At 39.5% G+C, this 20,375-nt stretch overlaps 4 protein-coding genes across 7 annotated transcripts in view; 2 read left to right on the forward strand and 2 right to left on the reverse strand.

Annotated features, from left to right (window-relative positions):
- The window catches only part of cep44 (centrosomal protein 44), a 34,292-nt gene extending 28,857 nt beyond the window's left edge, over nucleotides 1-5,435 (reverse strand). For both annotated transcript variants that reach the window (XM_077719970.1, XM_077719969.1), the window contains exon 1: nucleotides 5,283-5,435. The gene's annotated coding sequence lies outside the window, so the exon portion shown is untranslated. The remainder of the gene's footprint in view (nucleotides 1-5,282) is intronic.
- hand2 (heart and neural crest derivatives expressed 2) lies at nucleotides 2,951-7,114 on the forward strand. Its single transcript, XM_077719974.1, has 2 exons — nucleotides 2,951-3,964; nucleotides 6,444-7,114. Exons 1-2 carry the CDS (start codon nucleotides 3,275-3,277, stop codon nucleotides 6,570-6,572), a joined length of 819 nt encoding a protein of 272 aa, XP_077576100.1. The 5' UTR covers nucleotides 2,951-3,274; the 3' UTR covers nucleotides 6,573-7,114.
- Nucleotides 7,115-7,258: 144 nt separating this feature from the next.
- LOC144198772 (docking protein 1-like) overlaps nucleotides 7,259-20,375 on the reverse strand; it is a 28,285-nt gene continuing 15,168 nt past the window's right edge. For all 3 annotated transcript variants that reach the window (XM_077719966.1, XM_077719967.1, XM_077719965.1), the window contains 3 exons: nucleotides 16,866-17,006; nucleotides 10,541-10,628; nucleotides 7,259-8,154 (listed from right to left, as the gene is read on the reverse strand). The gene's annotated coding sequence lies outside the window, so the exon portion shown is untranslated. The remainder of the gene's footprint in view (nucleotides 8,155-10,540; nucleotides 10,629-16,865; nucleotides 17,007-20,375) is intronic.
- On the forward strand, nucleotides 11,753-19,290 carry gpm6ab (glycoprotein M6Ab). Its single transcript, XM_077719975.1, has 7 exons — nucleotides 11,753-11,918; nucleotides 16,628-16,820; nucleotides 16,901-17,057; nucleotides 17,723-17,876; nucleotides 17,982-18,058; nucleotides 18,597-18,662; nucleotides 18,740-19,290. The coding sequence occupies exons 1-7, from the start codon at nucleotides 11,882-11,884 to the stop codon at nucleotides 18,890-18,892; spliced, it is 837 nt and encodes a 278-aa protein (XP_077576101.1). The 5' UTR covers nucleotides 11,753-11,881; the 3' UTR covers nucleotides 18,893-19,290.

Consider the following 20,375-nt stretch of genomic DNA (forward strand, 5'->3'; position numbering starts at 1 on the left):
TTTTGTAAAATCTAAAAATATATTTGAAAAATAGCTCAAATAAACATTGTTTTAGATCTATAAAAAAAACTGAATATTCAGGGATTTGAATCCATTTATTTAAAAAAAAATCTAAATATTATATCGAAAATGGTCCATCCCACATAAAATTGCTCAAGTGTTAAGGATGGATAGACGACTAAATTCTTTTGCTCAAATAAAAGAAAAGCAGGATCGCAAATCCAGATTTTGTGTTGTAGCTGGAATGTACGTTGCTTTTTTGGTGAAATACAGGCTTATGGAAGCTATAAACATAGTTTGGACTACTCCTTAATGATCTCATAATGGCCGACACACACACACACACACGCTGCTGATGCGATCCATTAATCACGATGCCGTCCGTTCGGCTTACGACTACAGGGATTTCACCACTTTCGATATTTAACGCTGGTAATGATGATGAATTGAATCCATTTGAGTTGCTGATGAAAAGTTTGGCGCTGGCAAATCAGGTATTCCGACTTTGCTTTTCTGAAAAAATGAGTTTTTTCCGCTTTTAAGGTAAACTGCAAAATTGTGTTTTGACAAAATGTACATGACGAGTTTGGTATGGGCCTGGAAGACCACACCAAAACACATTGAAAGCGTTTATGGGCATGCAATGAGTACATTGCTTGCTGACGTGCTATATTTATATCGTGAAAAGGTTAAAAACATGACAATATTAGCAATTGAAACGTTTTCATCTGCTAGCATCCGGATTAGAGCCCAAATGGGTAAAACAAGATCGTTTTTACAAAAAAGTACTTCAAAAAATCCTATACAAAAGTTGTTATACGACGTACACAATTTAAAATGAACAAAAAATGTATAAAATACTGGAAGAAATCGTACAAGTTGCCAGGTATGCCGATAACAGCCAGAGTAGTCTGTTACACGTCATGATGTTACTATCAAATATTTGCTTTGTTATATCACATTATTATGAGATTACTACTGTGTATCGTTGCGTAACGCTGATTTGCGCCGGTAAATAGTTATCAGATTTCCTCATTTGTAGCTACAATTTGCTTTACAGAGGATACAGGAATTGAATCCAGACTTCCAATGGACTTTACCGGGTCCAAACTTCCGTTTCGGCGGAATGTACCTGTACGTCATCCCGCCACACGACACTCACACAAGTTCTCACGTACTTACATACGTACACACCCTAACTAAGCTAACTTTGGCTGGCTTTTGCACCCGCGTACGCACATCCAGGGACTCCGGCGGGGTTTATTTATACAGAGAAAGAATGGCGGAGATCAGAGGACAGGGCGGGCATATGGGGGAGATCATTTACGTCAAAAAAGGGGGGGAGAGAAAGAGAGAGAGAGAAGGAGAGAAAGAGAGGGAGAGAGGGAGATCAGGAGTCTGACCGACTGACCTACAGTCTAATTATATATCATTATCAGGAGACACAAACTGATGTAAATTACTGCAATGGGCTCCCATTCACATAGATGGATTACACAGAGCAGGCTGACATTCACGTAAACACACAAATGCACACTTTTGCACAAAAAGGCATACACTCGCCTCGCCGCCACTCCCCATTCAACACTTGAACAAATATAAATCATTGGCTTTTCTCGCAAAGAATTCAGACGGGGAGGATTAATAGCGTCACTCAAAAAACACGTAAAGTTATCGTCAACAGATAGCAACTGAAAAATCGCCATTTTTTTAACATGGCTTTACTGTAACGTAAGGGTCGGGATGCTTTTTGACAAAAAGAGCCATCAACAATTCATACATTTGAATATTATTCTTTAAGAATTTCAAAAGTATGCATGCATTAAAATGTGCACATTTTTTTAAATTCATTTTGCCACTTTAAAATGTAATGATTATGACATGTTTGATATCCATAATGGAAAATTGTGTGCTTTAAGCCAAAACCTGTTTTATTTAGTCTAGTTTGCAGTATATTTAAATGGGAAAAAAAATGCATTTATGGCTGAGTGGTGAAATAAATTCTATAGATTGTTTGTCAAGTATATGACACAAATATTGACAAAACTGTTTTTTTGTCTGTTCAGGGGACACAGATATTTAAATTTAGTCTTAAGGCAGATTTTTGAAATTAAATGTATTCATTTTAAGACGTTTTATGACAAAACGGGATTGTAGAATTAATATAAGGTTACTAGGCCTTGTGTTTGTGCAGTTATTTTGAAAATGTGGAAATATAAAGTGGGAAAAACGATTTTATAAAACTATTTATTTATATGTGCCATTTTGTATTGATAATTTATGTTTTTAATGGACAGATTCCCTCATTCATAAAAATATGCAAATGAAAAACTCTTCTTTTTGTATAGTAAAAATGTTGATTTTAATGAAATCCTGCAATACTAAAAATGTGTATTACTATGAAACAAGAACTGCTGATCCACAACCCAACCAAATCTCTCCACTAACCATATTTACATCCAAAAAAGTATATATTCGCTAAAAACACACTCAATGTGATCTTCCCTCACCGTTTCATAACCATAATTCCAAGTAAAAATGTACTTTAGCACTGAAACATTCTCTATTAAACACTTTTCCACGAAAACTCGCCAATAAGCCGACCACATCACAACTGTAAAAAAAAATTGTGTACAAATTCCAAACACGGAAAACATCGTATTTACTGACTAACGAGCAACCCAGCAGAATTACACGGCCACGTGCACGCGCGCGCGTGCCTGCCAGAGGACCTACTTAGCAGGCCCATTGACATTAAAGACAAGTAAACAGACCTTGCAGTTGTTGCTTGGCCATTGGTCGAAAAAGTCCTGAAAAAATAACTCCTCCCACCCCTTAACCAGTGACGTCATCGTCATCTCTTTCTAACTCTAACTCGCTCTATCTCTCCCCCTTTTTGCCCTCACCCCTTTTCTCCCAGTAAACTCAAGCCAGTAGCGTTGAGCCGGTTGCCGGTTTAGACCGAGAACCGACACGGACCCCCTGACGATGTCATGAAGTGGAAAAACAAACGAAAAAACTAAAAACAAACGAAAAAGAGGAGCTCGTCCTCGACTTATTTGGATTCCGAGACCATGTCGTCCAAACGGGAATCCTGAGGACCGATCATCTCTCAACATTTTGGGGCCTGTCGTCCGCCACTTTTCACCCAACAATGCGGAGATCATTCAACCTCCAGATTATCGATCTCGGACAACCGTGAAGCGTCGATCGGACGTCCTACTGCGCGCTCCTGAGAGCTCGGGCGCGCGCCCGTGCGCCTCCATCCGCCACCATGAGTCTGGTAACGAGTTTTCCTCACCACCCGGTCGTCCCCCACCACCACCGCCACCACCCCCACCATCACCACCACCACGACGGACCCCACTATTCCCTGCACGCGGCCGCGAGCGGTCGCTGTCACGAGGACAGCGGGGGCGCGCCCCCTTATTTCACCAGCTGGCTCATCAGCCACGCGGACATGTCGCCCACCGAGTACGGTCTGGCGCCGGGTTACAGCCCCGATTACCATGGTAACGGGAGTCCCGGGAACGTGGGGGCCCTGGACACCCCTTCACACCATCATCCTCCTCCTCATCATCATCATCATCACCCCCACTTTGGCCCAGGGGCGCTCGTTCCCGGTAGTGGGGCGATATCCGTTAACGGAGGCCAAGTTGGGGGTCTACACCACCCGCAACACCCGCAACACCCCCGAACGGTGAAGCGAAGACCGACGGCCAATCGCAAGGAGAGGCGGAGGACGCAGAGCATCAACTCGGCGTTCGCCGAACTCCGAGAGTGTATCCCAAACGTACCGGCTGATACTAAACTGTCCAAGATTAAGACTTTGCGGCTGGCTACAAGCTACATCTCGTACTTGATGGACATTCTGGACAAGGATGGACAACATGGAGACACGCAGGCCTTCAAGGCCGAGTTGAAGAAGTCCGAGGTGAGGGAGGAGAGGAGGAAGAAGGACGCGGTAAGACCCAGCAATACCATAAACAAAAAATAAATACACAACCTAAAAAGTGCCTAGAATATTTCTGCTTTCACCTAAAATAATAAAAAAAATCTGCCACAATATCCCCAAACTCCCCCCAAAAAACACTCAAACCGACCTATACACACACTAATAATATGACATGATAATAAAAACGTCTCCAAAATTATTGGAAAAAAATGTGTGGACGTAATACTAAACCTTCCAAATTATTGTATAAAGTCAGCAAAATAGACCAAAAATAATTTTACTTAAACAAGGCATTTACTCTCTCCATTTATAGCAATTCACGTAAATATTATGTACGTATATGTAATACACATAAATTGGGGTTGCGTCTATATGAATTGTTTTTATATAATTGAATTGTATCCCTTTTTATTGTCATGATACAAGTATAAGGAGATTTAAAGTTGCATAACGACAACAACAAAGCAATGAATAAATCATCAACAAATAATCCATTTTGATTTATTCATACATAAACTTTATGGCGAAACTTTAAATATCATTGTGCTTGCATAATGATATTCAATTCAATTAAAAACATTAGATATTAAACTACTCTGTGTAATATTGGGATATTAAAGTCATATTTGGAGTTATAAAAAAGCGTAATGTTAAGGGGTTTGAGTCGTTTTAGTGTTTCAGTGTTTCGGTTGAAGGGCTTCAACTATTGGCGACGTAAAGTCTATGTCTTCACAACATTGCCGTTTGCGTAAAATAATATCATATTTAAGCAATATTTGGAGAAACATTCTTCAAATTGTGACGTTGTTAAACGTTACGTGACCTTTTTTGTGCATCAAGTTGATCGGGAGTCCAAAGACGTCATCTTTAGGGGACATTAGATCGCTTTGAAAAATCAGATTTTAGAACCTTTTTTTGGACTATATTGATACAATATTTACGATTGCAACTTTATATCGTTAACACAGTTTTAAATGAGAGGAGTTTGAGATGGTGGTGCGTTTTAAGATTCGTTTTCAATGCAAAACGTGTCTCACACACACGCACACACACTTCAAAAATCGTTCTACTTTCCTTCGTTCCTCGAATGCATCATAACACGCCGATTTTGAAAAATAAATATCATATGTAACATTTTAAATGAGGCATCGGGGTTATGGCAGTACTCGAATGTTAATTTAGTTTCTTATAGGTGAGGAAAGACGACGGAAAAATGCACACTGACAACGAACACAACGACGATCGTCATTAATCGACGATTTCCTCGACCCTGTATCAATTAATACGTTTCATTTATATCAAGATTAAAGTCAAAATTTGGACTCACCGATAGAAGGACGTTGTAGAATGTTCCTTTTTTAAATTCCACGAGATATTTGCATTTTGTAGAGCTGTAGATCTGCAGGAAAAAGCGTTGTTTTCGTGACATAATTATGTCAAAATGATTCCTGGTGTGGACAAACAAAAAAATAATGACGTCACAGGTCGACTCGAATGAACAAACATTTCTGGGCTGAATTTAGAAAATCCAATTAAAATTAAATACAAGGCATGTTATTTTAGCTTGCGTCTTAAATTGACATACGTTAGAAAACTAAAATAAATAAATGGCAGAACTTTAGATTTCCATTTTTTAACGTGGATTTGAGTAAAAAGCAACAATTTCCCAACTCTTAAATTTAAGCAAATGATACTTTGAACCAGAAAGGACGTGCTTACAGAATTTAAGGAGAATTATGAGTGTCATAACAATATTACATTGAAACTTTTTAAAAATAGGTTTGAATTAGTTTTAAAATTATTGTTGCAAAACCCTTTTTTAAGATATAAATAAATGCATGTGTTTGACTGTATTTTCAAATAAGGGAATACAAAAGCTAATTAAATGAAATGATGGTGCTCAAAAATGAATTTACATATGCACATAATTTTAGTGTTATTATATATTTCATAAAATTAACACAGAAAAAAATATTTGTATTTTATTGTCATTATTTATGATGAGGTATAATGATAAAGTTGTATAATTGACTGATCAATAGTTTAGATGTAAGATAAGGAAATATATTGATATTGGATATATCAATACAGGCTTCAAATTAGGGCAGCTAAATTAATTTCCTTTTTGGTGGTTATTATAGCATTTGACTATTTCGGCAAGCAAAATATACAGACAGTGAAAGCAATAAAAAAAACTAAATATATAAATGTATATAACAGAAAAATATAGCTATAGCATGACATTTAGTCTATTACTTGTTTTTCTCTCCATTATGGTCTAATGTGTTCAAAACTAAGTTTTTCTTTGCTTAAATGGCATTTAACAGCATATTTTTATCATCTAACGTGCTAATATGTAAATGTCTTTTAAAATTTTAGTTTGTAAAAGTTTCACTTACATTTTATTTGCCTTCAATCCAAAATTTGCTCTCAAAAACCATCATTTGGATTAGAATTCCTCCTCATTTTAAATGGCGTTCCCCCGCAGGTGGACCTCCCCAAGACGGCGTCGACGTCCTCATGTTCGTCGTCGTCCTCGTCCTCACTGGGGGACAAAAAGACCAAAGGACGGACAGGGTGGCCGCAACACGTCTGGGCTCTGGAACTCAAACAATAGACTCCAATCCCTCCATCCATCCCTCCCTCAGGTGGACCCTGTTAAAAATACGGGGTTTCCAAACCCCTTACCAAGGAATGGACCCCGTTAAAAACCCTTGATTGGCGAGGCACGCTTTCCTGCTGTTTGCTATCTGTATATTTTTGGACATCCCAAACTAGCTTGTTAGCTCGACGGTCAGCCCGCACGAGACGGAAGCCCCCTCCTCCCCCCCATTTTGAAGGTGAACTCTTATTTAACTCGATCTAATGTGCAATTGCAACCGGGCCGTTGGGACACGCCGGATTTGGATTGGTCGTTTATACGCTGCCGGCCGGGTGTTTGTGAAGTGGTTTCGTTTGTCTACCTGCGATGATGATTCTGTTGTCTTTTATTTTGGTTCTGGTTCTCATGGAACGGGTTGTGTAGAAATGTTGTGACATCACTGTGATGACAAAAAAGTGGCCGTGTTGTGGAAAATATAACAAAAACAAGAAAAAAATGGAGGTGGTTGATGTACTGCTAAATATAGGCTGTAATATGTGTTATGAAATTGAATAAACCGCCACATGATGACATTGGGAAGTGATGCAAAGTGACTATTAAAAGCAACATTTATACATATTTACTATTTTAAACAACAAGTGATTTATAAAATAATAATAACACCCTTATCAAATACAATAATTCAGATTTTTCCTCCTGAGAAATGTTTAAATTTGACATTTAATGAAGAAACAATACATATACATGTAAGATTAGATTTCCATTTTTAGTAAATTAATATGAATATATTACAGTCAGGTTTTGGTGCTCAAGGTCTACTGGAATAGAATTTTTTGCAACCTTATTTAAAAATATCATATCTCAAATCAATTTTCCCATATAAAATAACTGTTGCATCTATCACTGTTTAAATAGAGGGAAAATGTTGCCAGGTTTCAGTGGTACAGTATTACTGGAGCATAAATAGAGGGAAAATGTTGCCAGGTTTCATTGGTACTGTTGCATCAATCACCGAGAAGATCAATTTTTGAATCTCGCTGGTGATTGGATGCCACGAGATCGCCACTAAAGGACTTCCCGACTTGAGACAAATCTGGAAGCTGACCAAGATTTATTTTACAGCCCAGGAAGAAATAAATATCTTTACCAAGTGAGCGGATTCCCCTCGGACTACCTGGGACGTTCACCATGATGGACTCTGAAGGTCTGCCGTCGTCGTGGTAGCGTGTGTGATTGGTTTCTCACCTTGCATTTATTTTTACAGGCGCATCAGGATTGGCTGGAATGTCCTCTCAATGGTGGACATCCTCTGTAATGGACAAGACTATAGGATGGTCACATGACGGAAAGACGTGGCCTTGGACCGCCCCGCCCCCGAGGACAACTCCTTGATGGTGGCGTCGTCTTGGTATCTGATGGAACTGTCAATCGGGCCTCTGGTAAGAAGCTCTTATCTGGCAACCCAATTGGTATGTTGATGGAGTCAGACAAGGAATGGGGGAAAGTCGCCAGAAGGACTGACGTGGTTGGCCCAGAGGAGATAGACGGGCGGCAGACGCTCTTGACCTTTAAGTGACCACCTTTGGGCGGTTTGTGTCTGTTAAAGAGCGGCCATAATTTTAGCTGTATAATGTTGAAAAGGGTCTATGTTTTTTTCGGGTGCTAGCTAATTTAGTTTTTGAACTATGAAGATGTGCTTTGGTTAACAAAAATTGATTTTCTTGAGTTGCTAGCTATGGTTGACAAATTTGATGTTTTTTAGTTGCTAGTTTGGGAGGAAAAAATTATATTTTTGAGTTTATATCTTTGGTCAAAACTTGTTTTTGTTGTATGGGTTAGCTTTGGTTAAAATTGATGTTTTTGTATGGTTAGCTTTGGTTAAAAAAAAGGTTGTTTTTTAGTTGCTAGCTTTGGTTAAAAGGGGATTTTCTTGAGTTGGTAGCTTTGGTTAAAAATGCTTTTCAAGTATTGCTAGGTTTGGTCAAAAAATGGGCTTTCTTGTACTGCTAGCTTTGGTAAAAAAAAAAAAAAAAAAAAACAATTTTCTTTAGTTGCTAGCTTTGGTTAAAAAAATTGATTTTCTTGAGTTGCTAGCTTTAGTTAAAGTTGGTATTTTCTACAACCTGGAAAGGAAAACATTTCAAAACAGGTCTTAAAATGGACATACATTGTTAGGACAAGTTCTGTAGTAGTTCCTAGCCCGAGTCTGGAAATGCGAGCGACAAAGGCAATCCTAAGGCGAACCAACTCGGCTGAGCGAGGCCTGGCACGCGTTCATATATTGCGGCTGTGTGATCAAGGCTATTGCCGTCTGGACGGAAATGATGCCAATAAATAACCAGTCCGATGTGCTGCGTGGCGGCCGATGAGAAGGCTAACCCTTTCCAGACCCTCCCCATCAAAAAAACATCACAAAACAAAACATCTTCAATACAAAAAAATGCTATTTTTCTAGCTAGGAAGCTAGCTTGTATTTGTAAACGATGACGTCGATGCTAAGCGGAGAATGTACGTTTCTAAACAGAAATATTTGCATTTTGCTGAGCAAGTGTCTCTCCCACTGCTGACAGGAATTCTTCACATCACACCCACATTTTTTTTCTCAAATCCCATGTTCTGTCTGCACGTGCACACGAGCGCGAAGGGTGTTAGACGTCTTAAAAGCGGGACACGCTCAGGATTTCTTCTTGCAACAATACCAAAACATCTGGGAGTCATTACAATGTGTGCACCAGCCAGCCCTCCCCCCTCCCCCACCGCGTTTCCCCCACCTCATGCAGTACCATTTTCATCCTAAGAGGCGCCATTTCACCCCATTTGCCAAACCCACCACCATTATAGGAGTTTCCCGTGAACTTACATTTTTTTGGGATGCGGCTCAAAAGCGGAGAACCTTTTTTTATGCCAGGTAAGACGAGAACGTACGAACCTTGACCCCTGAACTGCGAGCCGGATGCTCCAGGCCGTGTCCCGCTGTGCCAATCGTTATCAGATAGAGAAGTCTGTTAGCAGTAAACCGACTTTTCCTCGGCCTCCCGCGTGCACCAAAATGAAGGATTTGAGTCTGCCTGGGCTTTTACCCAAGGCTCAGGAGCCACATGTGGCTCTTTTGATGGGCGCCTAAGGCTCTTCACTAACCCGTGAGCTAAAATATGGAAGCTGCTAGGAAAAAAAATGTCAAAATTTGCATAAAATTACCCAGTTTCTCTGCTAAAGTTTATTTTCTATTTTCTAAGTTCACCTACAGTACCTAACAATGTCGCGCCAAGATTTTATTGGTCCCAAAATACAATCCCACTTAGGAAAAAGCAATCATAAAATCACAGATGTTCTCTCGTTTGTTTCTAGAGGGAGGTGGCTGGAAAGGAGGGCAGGGCTTATAATTCATTCATTCATTCATTCATTCATTCATTTTCTATTCCGCTTCTCTACACCAGGGTCACGCAATTTCAAAATGGATAAATATTTTATAAAAAATCTAAAAATATAAATCTATGTTCTTGTGATGGCACCGAGTGAACCGAACAAGTTAAAACAGTGCCCTCGTCTGGTGAGGAAAGGTACAATATTCCATGCTACATGTATAAAATATTGTCACGTCATAAACTGAAGAAAAATCAAACGTGTTAATGTTAATAACACCATCATTTCCTCTGAAATGTTTTTTGTTTGTTTACCGCAGGTTTGGGGAAGCTTAGGCTCTGGAGCCACATGTGGCTCTATGGATGGGTGCATTTAGCTCTCCACTAATATATAGATATATATTTTTAATTAGACCTTTCTGCTAGCACGCTTTAGTTGATTAGCAAACACGTAAAAATTTCATTAAATAATATAGGTTTTTTTGGGGGGTGGAATTATTAAAAATTCAGACAAATTCATATATTTTGGTCATTTTTTTGTCTTGACTAGTTTTGACCAGCCTTGTAAAAACACTCCCCCCATACTAATCCCCCTTCCAGAACACACACACATACACGAACCTAGAATTCTGCAAATACGAAGACCACCCGGTCCCACGCAGACCACCGTGTTGTCCAGTTTGCGGAGACGTGTTTTTGATCAGCAGGTCTGGGAACACACACATAAAAGCTGGTAAAAGGTGGGCAAATACACACATATGCAAAGCTATAATTCTGTCACACTCACAGTAACACACATGGCTACTAATGGAGTCCTGTTTTTTATGGGGAGACCCCCCCCCTCTCCCCTTATGACTCGAGTCCAAAGAGGGCTGTGTGGGGGTCTCAAGGAGAGAGTTTATCCAACACCATTTGTGAGCTGTGTTTGACATGTGTACTAGTAAACTGACCTATGGGGCCACACACAGTAGGGGGCAATCTGATTGGACAGGGATTCACTTTGGGGGACACCAGCAACAAGTCCAGGTCTAATAAATTCAAATCTAGCATAAATATCATCTCCTAAAAAAAGTATTTGCTCAAGTAGGTTGGACCTGAATGTGTTTTGGATATCAAAAGGGAAAGTGGGAAGGGATTAGAGAGGTTGCTCTTTGTCACCCTCTAGTGGATGTAGTAGAGTTAGCAGTTGGTGGAAGTGGAGGTAGGGCAAATACTTTGTGTCATAAGTACTATAAGTAATTAAATAAAATACAAAAATCAAATATCAGAAAGAAGAACCATGGGGCCATAATGTGGCTACGCTTTATAATATTTTAAAATAGAATGACCAAGTGGCAAATAATAACGGGCAAAGTATGGATCCCTGTGGAACGCCACAAGTCACATGACAATACGAACACATTCCAAAAACATGAACAAGCCCCATTTTAGCAACTACAAATAAATCACTTTCCAAAATAATTCCAAACTAAACAATTCCATAACCAATTCAATTTAATATTGCAATAAAAAATGAAGCAAAGCACATCATATCCCACATCATTCGGCCATTAATTCAATGACAAATGCCATTTCTGAACCTCATTTTTGATAAACACCCATCTTTTACAAACCCCAATCTCATAAAATTTTGCTACTAATCACCACACATTAAAAACCCATAAATGTACTATATATTTTTCTTCAAAAAATGCTATTTTAGATCACCCAAATGTCCAAAAAGCTCATCAGATTGAATGAAAGTCGCCCAAAGGAGGACTTTCCTGATCCTCCATCATCTGCAGAAAGGAAAAAAAGACCCACATGCATGTGCACACGCACACACACACCCTCCCACACACACACTCTTACGCACACACACACACAAATACGCGAGCACGCCATCCCGCCGAGCGCTAGCAAGGAGCTTGAGAGCATTTTCCCCCCGAATATCGAGACAAAAAAGGAGTGTAAGCAGCCACAATGGAAGAAAACATGGATGAATCGCAAAGCCAGAAAGGTAGGACGGCAAAATGGACGCAACATTAGCGGCATCTCCCTCATTTCATTGTTCTCCTCCACATCCCATCATCCCATCCTCCTTCTCCTCTGAGCGAGCGAGTGAGCGCCTTGACGTTTTACGGCCACCAGCCGCATCCCCATCCAACATTTCCTTCCCCCCCACCCATAAAAACAGCTATACTTTCATTTTTTTCCTTCCTCTATATGAATGCGAGTTTTACTCAAAGATGGGTAATTATGGGATGGAAATAGCGCAGAAGATACGGCCATATTTTGCTGTTGAATGGATAATGAAGCTGGGTTGCAAATGTGATGAAATGGCTGGAGACAGAAGATGGATGAAGATGAATGTTAGATGATGGTCATTTAAATGAAAAATAAAAAAAGCCTTCAAAGAAAGTAGGGCAGTGATTGACAGCTCTTATGGGATTTTCTTTGTTAGGCGCTATTGTTGCCGCTTCACGCTCGTCTGAGCGCCTTTTTTTCTCGCTCTCTCTGTGTCTTTCCTCCATTTTCTACATCAACCCCCCCCCCCTCCCCTTGATTTTGTTTTTTATCAGCATATGGAGTGGGTTTTTTTTGGTGTATGGCTGTGATTTGACTGTCTTCTTGTTAGCATCCATTTTGTTTTCTTATTTGCTTTCTTTTTGATGGCGGGGTGGGGGATTATGGACTATGGAGGTTCTCCTCCTTCCCCTCGGAGGGGATGCGTTCTTGTTTTCCAGGAGGGGCGCACTATTTCATCTTTTTATGGCGTATTTGTTTTGTTGTCGTCTGTCAAAATGGGCGTGTCCCTTTTCTCGGCTTGAAAAAGAAGACATGGCACTGAAACTGGTTCAAATATCTTTTGGCCTATCGATTGGAATGGCAGTTATCATTAAATTCATGTCAAAACTGTTGTTGCTGTTATGGATTTTTTGAGGTATTTATGAGCGTTGTTTTTATTTTATTGATTATTTATTAGTTTAGCCAATCAGACCTGTTCTTGGTTTGGATTTTGTCAAAATAACAGCACAATTCAATGCTTCATAATTCCCAGGCTTGCTTTACAAATACATACATACATACATACACACAAATACACATGAAAAGAGATATATATACACATATATATAAAATATATATACATATATATACACATACATACATACAAAAAATATATATATACTTATATACATGTATACACATGTATACATATAAATATACATATGTATATACATATAAATACACATGTACCTACATATATACATATATATATATATGTAGGTATATGTATATAAATATATATATAAGTGTGTGTGAAAGCTGACAAGAGACAGATATATGAAAGTGGAGAATCCATATCTGTCATATGATATCATATCCATTTCATTAGCATGACCACAAATAGAGAACAACTTAATGGAGAGAGAGAGAAAGAGAGATGTAGTCAATAGAAATGGACTTAGCACACTCACAGCAAGTCAAAGTTTCAAGCAAGCCAACACAATCCTGACATCTGAATCCTCCTTTTTTTTTTGGCTACACTCGTTACTGGGGGGAGGGGAAAGAAAACAGCAATCATTGTTGCAAAAATATTGGGACAATACATAAGTGCCTGTCATGTGTATTGGGGATTTTGAAAGCAAGTTTTTAAAAAAAAAATTTAAAGAAAAATAAAAAACAGGAGACTAAATTCTCAAGACTTCAAAAGGTATTTTTTAAGAACACATTTTTTTTCCTAGAAATTGAATGTTTCAATAGTAAATTGCGGTTCCTCTAGCCTATAAATATCATATTTTTTTTTAATTTCTTCTATGATGGGAACAGGACAAATGCAGATAAAATAGAAAATCTGGACAATTCAAGAGAGCAAAAAGAAGGTTGAAACTGAGTCGCAGTGGTTAACGAGACAATCAGGAACAGGTGGCTGACACCAGAGGGGGGGATGGGCCGAAAAGGCCAATTCCAACAGGTAAAAAGCAATGGGTGGCCGACTACCACGACATACGGCACAGAATGGGACGGGGGCAGGGCCAGTGAGGATCCAAAGGAATCCAACCTAACATTGACCGCCTCAAATGTTCCATAAGCAACAAATCCTAGAAGATCCTAGAAAATGACTTGATTAGTACTAGAGTTGTACAAGAAAATGACTTTTAATTGTACATTGATTTCTTCATAAGACTCTATTGCTATAATATGCTATAAAATGCTAAAATATTAAGATATCTGTGAATATTTTCAATCCTTTGGGTCATTACATTCTTTACATTCTCAATAGTTGGATTGGTGGACTGTTTGGATGGTCTTAAAACCAGGTTTTGTGCTTTTGGGGGTCTGAGATGTTCTTTTTAAAGCTCTTGTACAACCTATACGGCTCAACGATGGGGGATGGGCAAACATTGATTTCATTTTGTATGGATTACGCAGACGTATTTATGTGCAACCGCTTAAATATGCTAAATAAATGACGGTCCATAGACGGAATGATCTTTTAGATATTTGCCTCCTTTGAATTGAAGTTGAGCCGCCATTTTGAACATTGCACAAGTTGATTTTTATAGGGCAAAGGGCACAAATGAGTCAGGCGTATTATCATTGGAAGCCTGAAAGAAACGCCCTCTTGTTTATGGAGCGTAAACAGCCATGTGTGCTTATAGCGTGCCCCCATTTTTTTTTTGCAGGTCACTGGGTCTTGCATACTTATTAAAACACAAAATATGCAAATGAGGAGGATAATCGCATGGCTCTAATCTGAAAAATGACAAACACCTACAAACGCTGCTGATACAGGATCAGTGTTATGCTCAGATTTTTTTTTTGGGTGAATTATGGAGCTATTCCGACCGACAATGACATCATGCTGCAGAAAATCACTTCTTCTCTACAACCGCTTATAACATATTTAAAAGATGTCTCCCGAGCGACTCCACCATCTGCCGCCATAATCACTCCTTATGGAAATACATTTTTTTGCAGCAAAATTGGACCAAACGATCATTTTTTATCCAAAAAATGTTGTTCCATTGATCTCCGTAAAACGCACACAGAGACGATGTGTACGAGCGGGGCCGTAATGCTGGGCGAGCTGCGCCGTTGCCATGACGACGCCACGGCAAAGTGGGTCAGCGGGCTGCTGCCACACCCCTGCTGGCATGGCAACATGGCAGGTCAATTAAACATGAGCAATAAGATGACTCACGCAAATGAAAACACAAAATCTGTTCTCCAAGAAGCATCTCCCCATTTTTTCGTTAGCTGCGGGAAAATATTATATACTGAGGGGTGAGTTATTAAACATGGAGTGTCAATCAAATGTCAATTGGTCGCCCTGGAAAGCACAACTGTGATTTAATTGCATCAAAAATAGAACTTAATTGAATGATTTTATTGGCATTATAATAAATATTATGAAATTTAAAGATTTCACCACAAAGTACACAAATAATAACAAACAGATAAATACATTATCCATAAAGAAGTAATACATCATATTTATGACTAGTATTGATTCATTAATGATTTATTTGTCTGTTTGTTGTTGTTGTTATTTGTGTAAATTGTAGTCAAAGTATTAAATGTCATTTTACTTGTATAATGACAATAAAAAACATTCAATTTAGTTCATTAAAGCTTCACCAAAAAGGCCATAGATAACAACAAACAAAAGAATAACAATAAATAATCCTAAATAAGTCATGAATAAATAAGTAGTCAACATAACAAACAAATGGATTAATAGTTCATAAATAATACTATATAATCGATAAATAAGTAGTCAACACAACAACAAATAGATAAATAACCAATAAATACATAGTAAGTAGTAGTCAAGTTGTAGTTAGCATAGATAAGTAGTCAACATAAATAAGTTGTCACATAAAATAGTAATGTAAAATACCGTAAAATTTAAAAAGAAGAGCCTTTTTTAAATGGCAGCCATTTGTGTGGGTTATGACACGGAGGGAAAAGGCGCTTTAAATCTATCCACGGTCATTTGGGAAACTATAAAGTCAGAGGCGGCGGCGTGGGTTGCCACTTGAATGAACGCAGCGACCCCAATCTTGACTGGCTGTTACGTTCCATCAAATCTTCCATATATAACCAGTGGCGCCGGCCGGCCATTGTAGATCACGCACGCTCCAACGAATGGTCGCTTAACCACTGCCTCTATCCCACCCACCGAGGGAGGACACATCCAACTACGTACTATCAAACTCAATATGCCGTCTATCCAAGTGGCGGTTTGGTGGGCGAGTGGATAGGGAGTTAGGCTCGCAGTTCTGGGGTTCTGGGTTCGATCCTGGGTTGGTCATTGATGTGTGGGGTTTGCATGTTCTCTCTGGGATCGGTGGGTATTTTTTACGGGTACTCCGCTTACCTCCCACATCCTAAAAAGATGGATGCTAAGCTAGGTAGCTAGCTGGAGATAGCTTGACTTATATCTGAATATGGACCAAATCTGGACCTAGATTTTATCCAAACCGGTTTAAGGATGATCTAAAAAAAATAATAATAAACTCTGGCACTGTAGGTTTTTATCTGGTCATCCCGTATTTGGGAATTTTCAATGTCACAATAGCAAAAGGGTGAGAATACAGACACAGAAAAAGCTTTTAGCTTCAGAACTAGTACCAAATGGATGTCAGTACGACTGATTTTGGTGCAATTTGGGCCAGGCGTCACCCATATTTTTAATTTATTTAATTTTTTTCCTGCTTTCAGGCTGCAAGGAGTGTTGCGAACGATGCGTGGGCAGCCTGCCCTGGGCGTCCCTCATCGCCACCGTTCTCCTCTTCATGGGCGTGGCCCTGTTTTGCGGATGCGGTCACGAGGCCCTGAGCGGTACCGTCACCATCCTCCAGAACTACTTTGAGGTCATCAGAGCCCCCGGACAAACGTTGGACGTCTTCACCATGTGAGTGACCGTACCATAACCCAAAGCCAACATGGATGAGCTCACCTGGTGGAAGAGTGATGTTGATTTTGTGTTTGCAGTATCGACATCCTGAAGTACATCATCTACGGTCTGGCGGCTGGATTCTTTGTCTTTGGAGTCCTGTTGCTGGTGGAAGCCTTTTTCACCACCGGAGCCATTCGGGATCTGTATGGAGAGTTCAAGATTACCGCCTGTGGACGATGCCTGACTGCTTTTGTAAGAAATAAACATTTCGGTCGTCTTATATTCAGGCCAAAAACCTAGTTTGGGACAGTCGGTTTTGGCTCTAGGCACTCTTAGTTTGGACATATGCCTTGAAATTTGGATTTTTTTTATGAAGTTTTTCCATTTTCTTAGACATGGGAGGCTCTGTGGCATTTAGGAAAGGTCAAAGGGCAAAACAAAAGGAATGCTAAGAAAGAATAGTCATTAGAAGTCTTTCGAGCTAATGCCTGGGACTCAAGTTTTAGCATTTAGTGGATTAACTTTTTCATTAACCTTTGGGCCGTCGGTCTCTGGTTATATTTCCACTGGAAGATGTTTTTTTCTTATCTTGTAGGCAGTTGAGTTCCCGTAATAATGTAGTTTCTGACCAAAGCGATAGCTAATTAGCGCGCCGCAAACGTAGTCATTTTGAATTGGATGAATTTTGACAAAGTGAAAAAGACAATTCAATTTCAAAATAGTAGCGATAGAAATGCTAATGATGAAGCCTTCACAAAAGTATTATAGGTTTAAAGTTTTATTCGTATTTGCCAAAATAAATACATAAAAACATAAATAAATAAACTTTAAATGGTGACTGGAGGACCCACGTGGACCTTTTTGATTGAATTTTGGATCGTCCTTTGACATGCTGTTTTTCCTGTGGTGTCCTCCAGCTGATGTTCCTGGCCTACCTGTTCTTCCTGGTGTGGTTGGGCGTGACGGCTTTCACCAGCCTGCCCGTCTTCATGTACTTCAACGTGTGGTCCATGTGCAAGAACACCAGCGTGGTGGAAGGAGCCAACCTCTGTTTGGACCTTCGTCAATTTGGTAAATTGCCATAACCATCCATCCAAAGAAACCGCCAACTTGGTTTCTGGACTTAAATGATATCTCCAGAATCAGAATAGTTGTAACCATGTTTCTACTTGCCAGGGGCCGTGACCATATCCGAGGAGAGGAAGGTTTGCACGGGATCTGAGAAGTTCTTCAAAATGTGTGAATCAAATGAGGTAAAACCCTATCCATAACCATAATTAGATCCAAAATGGACCACAACCTAAATGTTAGGTTCAGCAATAATTATACTTTAATATAATTATAAAACAATACTGGAGGACATCTGACTTAATTAAGGACATAATTAATTTGACATCTCTCCTGCCCATTGATTCATCCAAATGCTTGAGCAAAAACAACAGCTGTAACAATCATGGCATATCAGGTATTCAATAATAACAATTAAGGTCGGAACTCAAATTGGAAATTAAACAAACAAGCCTCCATTCGGCAAGACAATTCCATAATCAAGCCAAAAGAGCGTCACCATTGACCACAACATGCGAAGGTTGTTGGATAGCCATCACGCTGCATCAGAAAATTTCTTGAGCGTCCTTCTAGGTCTGCATTCTGGGGTAAAGGTCAGACCTATCTTCTAGTAAACAGTCCTCAGAACTCATGTTATGATGCCGGCCCTAGACATATTGAAGAAGCTCTTATACAATATATATGTAATAGTATTACAGAATAACTAAACTGCGACCTTTACAGCTTGACCTGACCTTCCACCTGTTTGTGTGCGCACTGGCCGGAGCGGGAGCAGCCGTCATAGCCATGGTAAGCTCACAAAAAACCTCACCAGATACTATGTTAAAGTATTTTGGACCGAGGTTTTGTTGTTTTTCTGAAATTAGGTCCATTTCCTGATGGCCTTAGCCGCCAACTGGGGCTACCTGAAGGACGCCAGCCGGATGCAGAAATACGAAGACATCAAGTCCAAGGAGGAGCAGGAGCTTCACGACATCCACTCCACGCGCTCCAAAGAACGCCTCAACGCCTACACATAAACACGTGATGGGAACCCACCCGTGCATGCCGTTACCCCACAGACGACATTTTATCTACACACGCAGCACACACTCATGGATACGATTACCCACAATACAACATTTTACAGTACACCTACATTTAAAAAAAAGGTATTCAGGCCTGTGGTAGGCTGTAAAAAAGAAGAGAAAAATGAGACGCTGCTGATTTTGTGGCTAGGTGATTTGTGCTAAAAAATTTAAATCCAAAATAAAACCATACGTGACATATTTTAACACGAGAATTAATTAGTCAAATTTTAATCAACAAGAGAAATCTGAGCCATTTGGTCATATAGTGGAAATATGAATACTTGATAGGGTTTGGATCAGGTTAAGCCCTAGCCAACATAAAAAAAATACTGCAACAATTTAAATAAATAAATGTAAAGCTCCCAAAAAGCCCTGTTTAACAAATTCCCTCAAATACTTATCATTAAATTCAGAAAACATAATTTCTCAAATTGAGCGCGCTCTTAAAGAATACCGAAATTCAAACAAAATCCATCTTTTTGTATCAAAATTGGACCAATAAGTTTGACTAAAAAGGAAAATCAAAGTCAACAAAGTTGTTCAACAAACACAAAATATGAGAATTTCTGGGTAACATCCATAAAACCTCCCTAAAAACGCAGCAACCCAACAAAAATTGGCAAACCCAATCCTAACAAAGCCCACTCCTCCCAAGCCACGCCCACACAAAATCAGCAGAAGACCGTCATCGTCTCAAAACTCTTCTTTTCATGGTGGTTTGTTCCTACGAGAGGACACCAGCCACCATGAAGAACCTCCATTCCCAGAATGCACCAAATTTTGCAAACACTTACACAACACACAAACACATACACACATACACAAAATACATAAATGTGGCTGAATGGTCAGTGTTGTGCAGGCAGTGTTGTACGGTGGTGTGTCATGCTGTGAAACGTCATTACCCCACGTTACAATGAGCGGCGCTATTGCCAAGAAATTGGAAGATGCTACCAAAAAACTGTACGACCAATCAGATTGACCATCTTGACTCACTTCCCAACCCAGACCAAATCTTTTCCCACTTTTTATTCAAAGCCTACTTTCACAAGTTGTTTCTTAGGTCCATAAACCTGTGGCCACCTTGTGGGTGGTCTTTTGAAACAACTGTGAAATGTGGCTTCTTCTTCTTACTTCTTTCTTCTTCTTCTTACTTCTTGTTCCCTTCCTTCTTTTTCCACAATTGATGACAACGTTTGTGTAAAGTGGTGATTTGTCCCGAAAGCGCACATCTTAGCAGCACAAAAGTCTTTTTCTAACGTCATTTTAACGTAATCTCGTCTTCTCGTCTTTGCCGACGACTTTTTTCTCACTTTTTGGACTTTTTGCCACATTTTTACCAGCATTCTTCATGTGTCCTTTTAAACATCGGGCGGGGTTACATTTAAAGGGGTTAAAACAGGGGGGAGGGGGTCCGACCGGGTCAGGGTCT

The sequence above is a fragment of the Stigmatopora nigra genome, chromosome 6 (assembly GCF_051989575.1).
Source record: "Stigmatopora nigra isolate UIUO_SnigA chromosome 6, RoL_Snig_1.1, whole genome shotgun sequence".
In the NCBI taxonomy this organism is placed as follows: domain Eukaryota; kingdom Metazoa; phylum Chordata; class Actinopteri; order Syngnathiformes; family Syngnathidae; genus Stigmatopora; species Stigmatopora nigra.

Excerpts from the sequence above, each read along its gene's own strand:
- hand2 (XM_077719974.1), top strand. The coding sequence starts at position 3,275 with ATGAGTCTGGTAACGAGTTTTCCTCACCACCCGGTCGTCCCCCACCAC. Across the intron at positions 3,965-6,443 it reads AGAGGAGGAAGAAGGACGCG|GTGGACCTCCCCAAGACGGC; the intron begins GTAAGACCCAGC and ends GTTCCCCCGCAG.
- gpm6ab (XM_077719975.1), top strand. The coding sequence starts at position 11,882 with ATGGAAGAAAACATGGATGAATCGCAAAGCCAGAAAG. Across the intron at positions 17,058-17,722 it reads GACGATGCCTGACTGCTTTT|CTGATGTTCCTGGCCTACCT; the intron begins GTAAGAAATAAA and ends GGTGTCCTCCAG. Across the intron at positions 17,877-17,981 it reads TTTGGACCTTCGTCAATTTG|GGGCCGTGACCATATCCGAG; the intron begins GTAAATTGCCAT and ends TCTACTTGCCAG.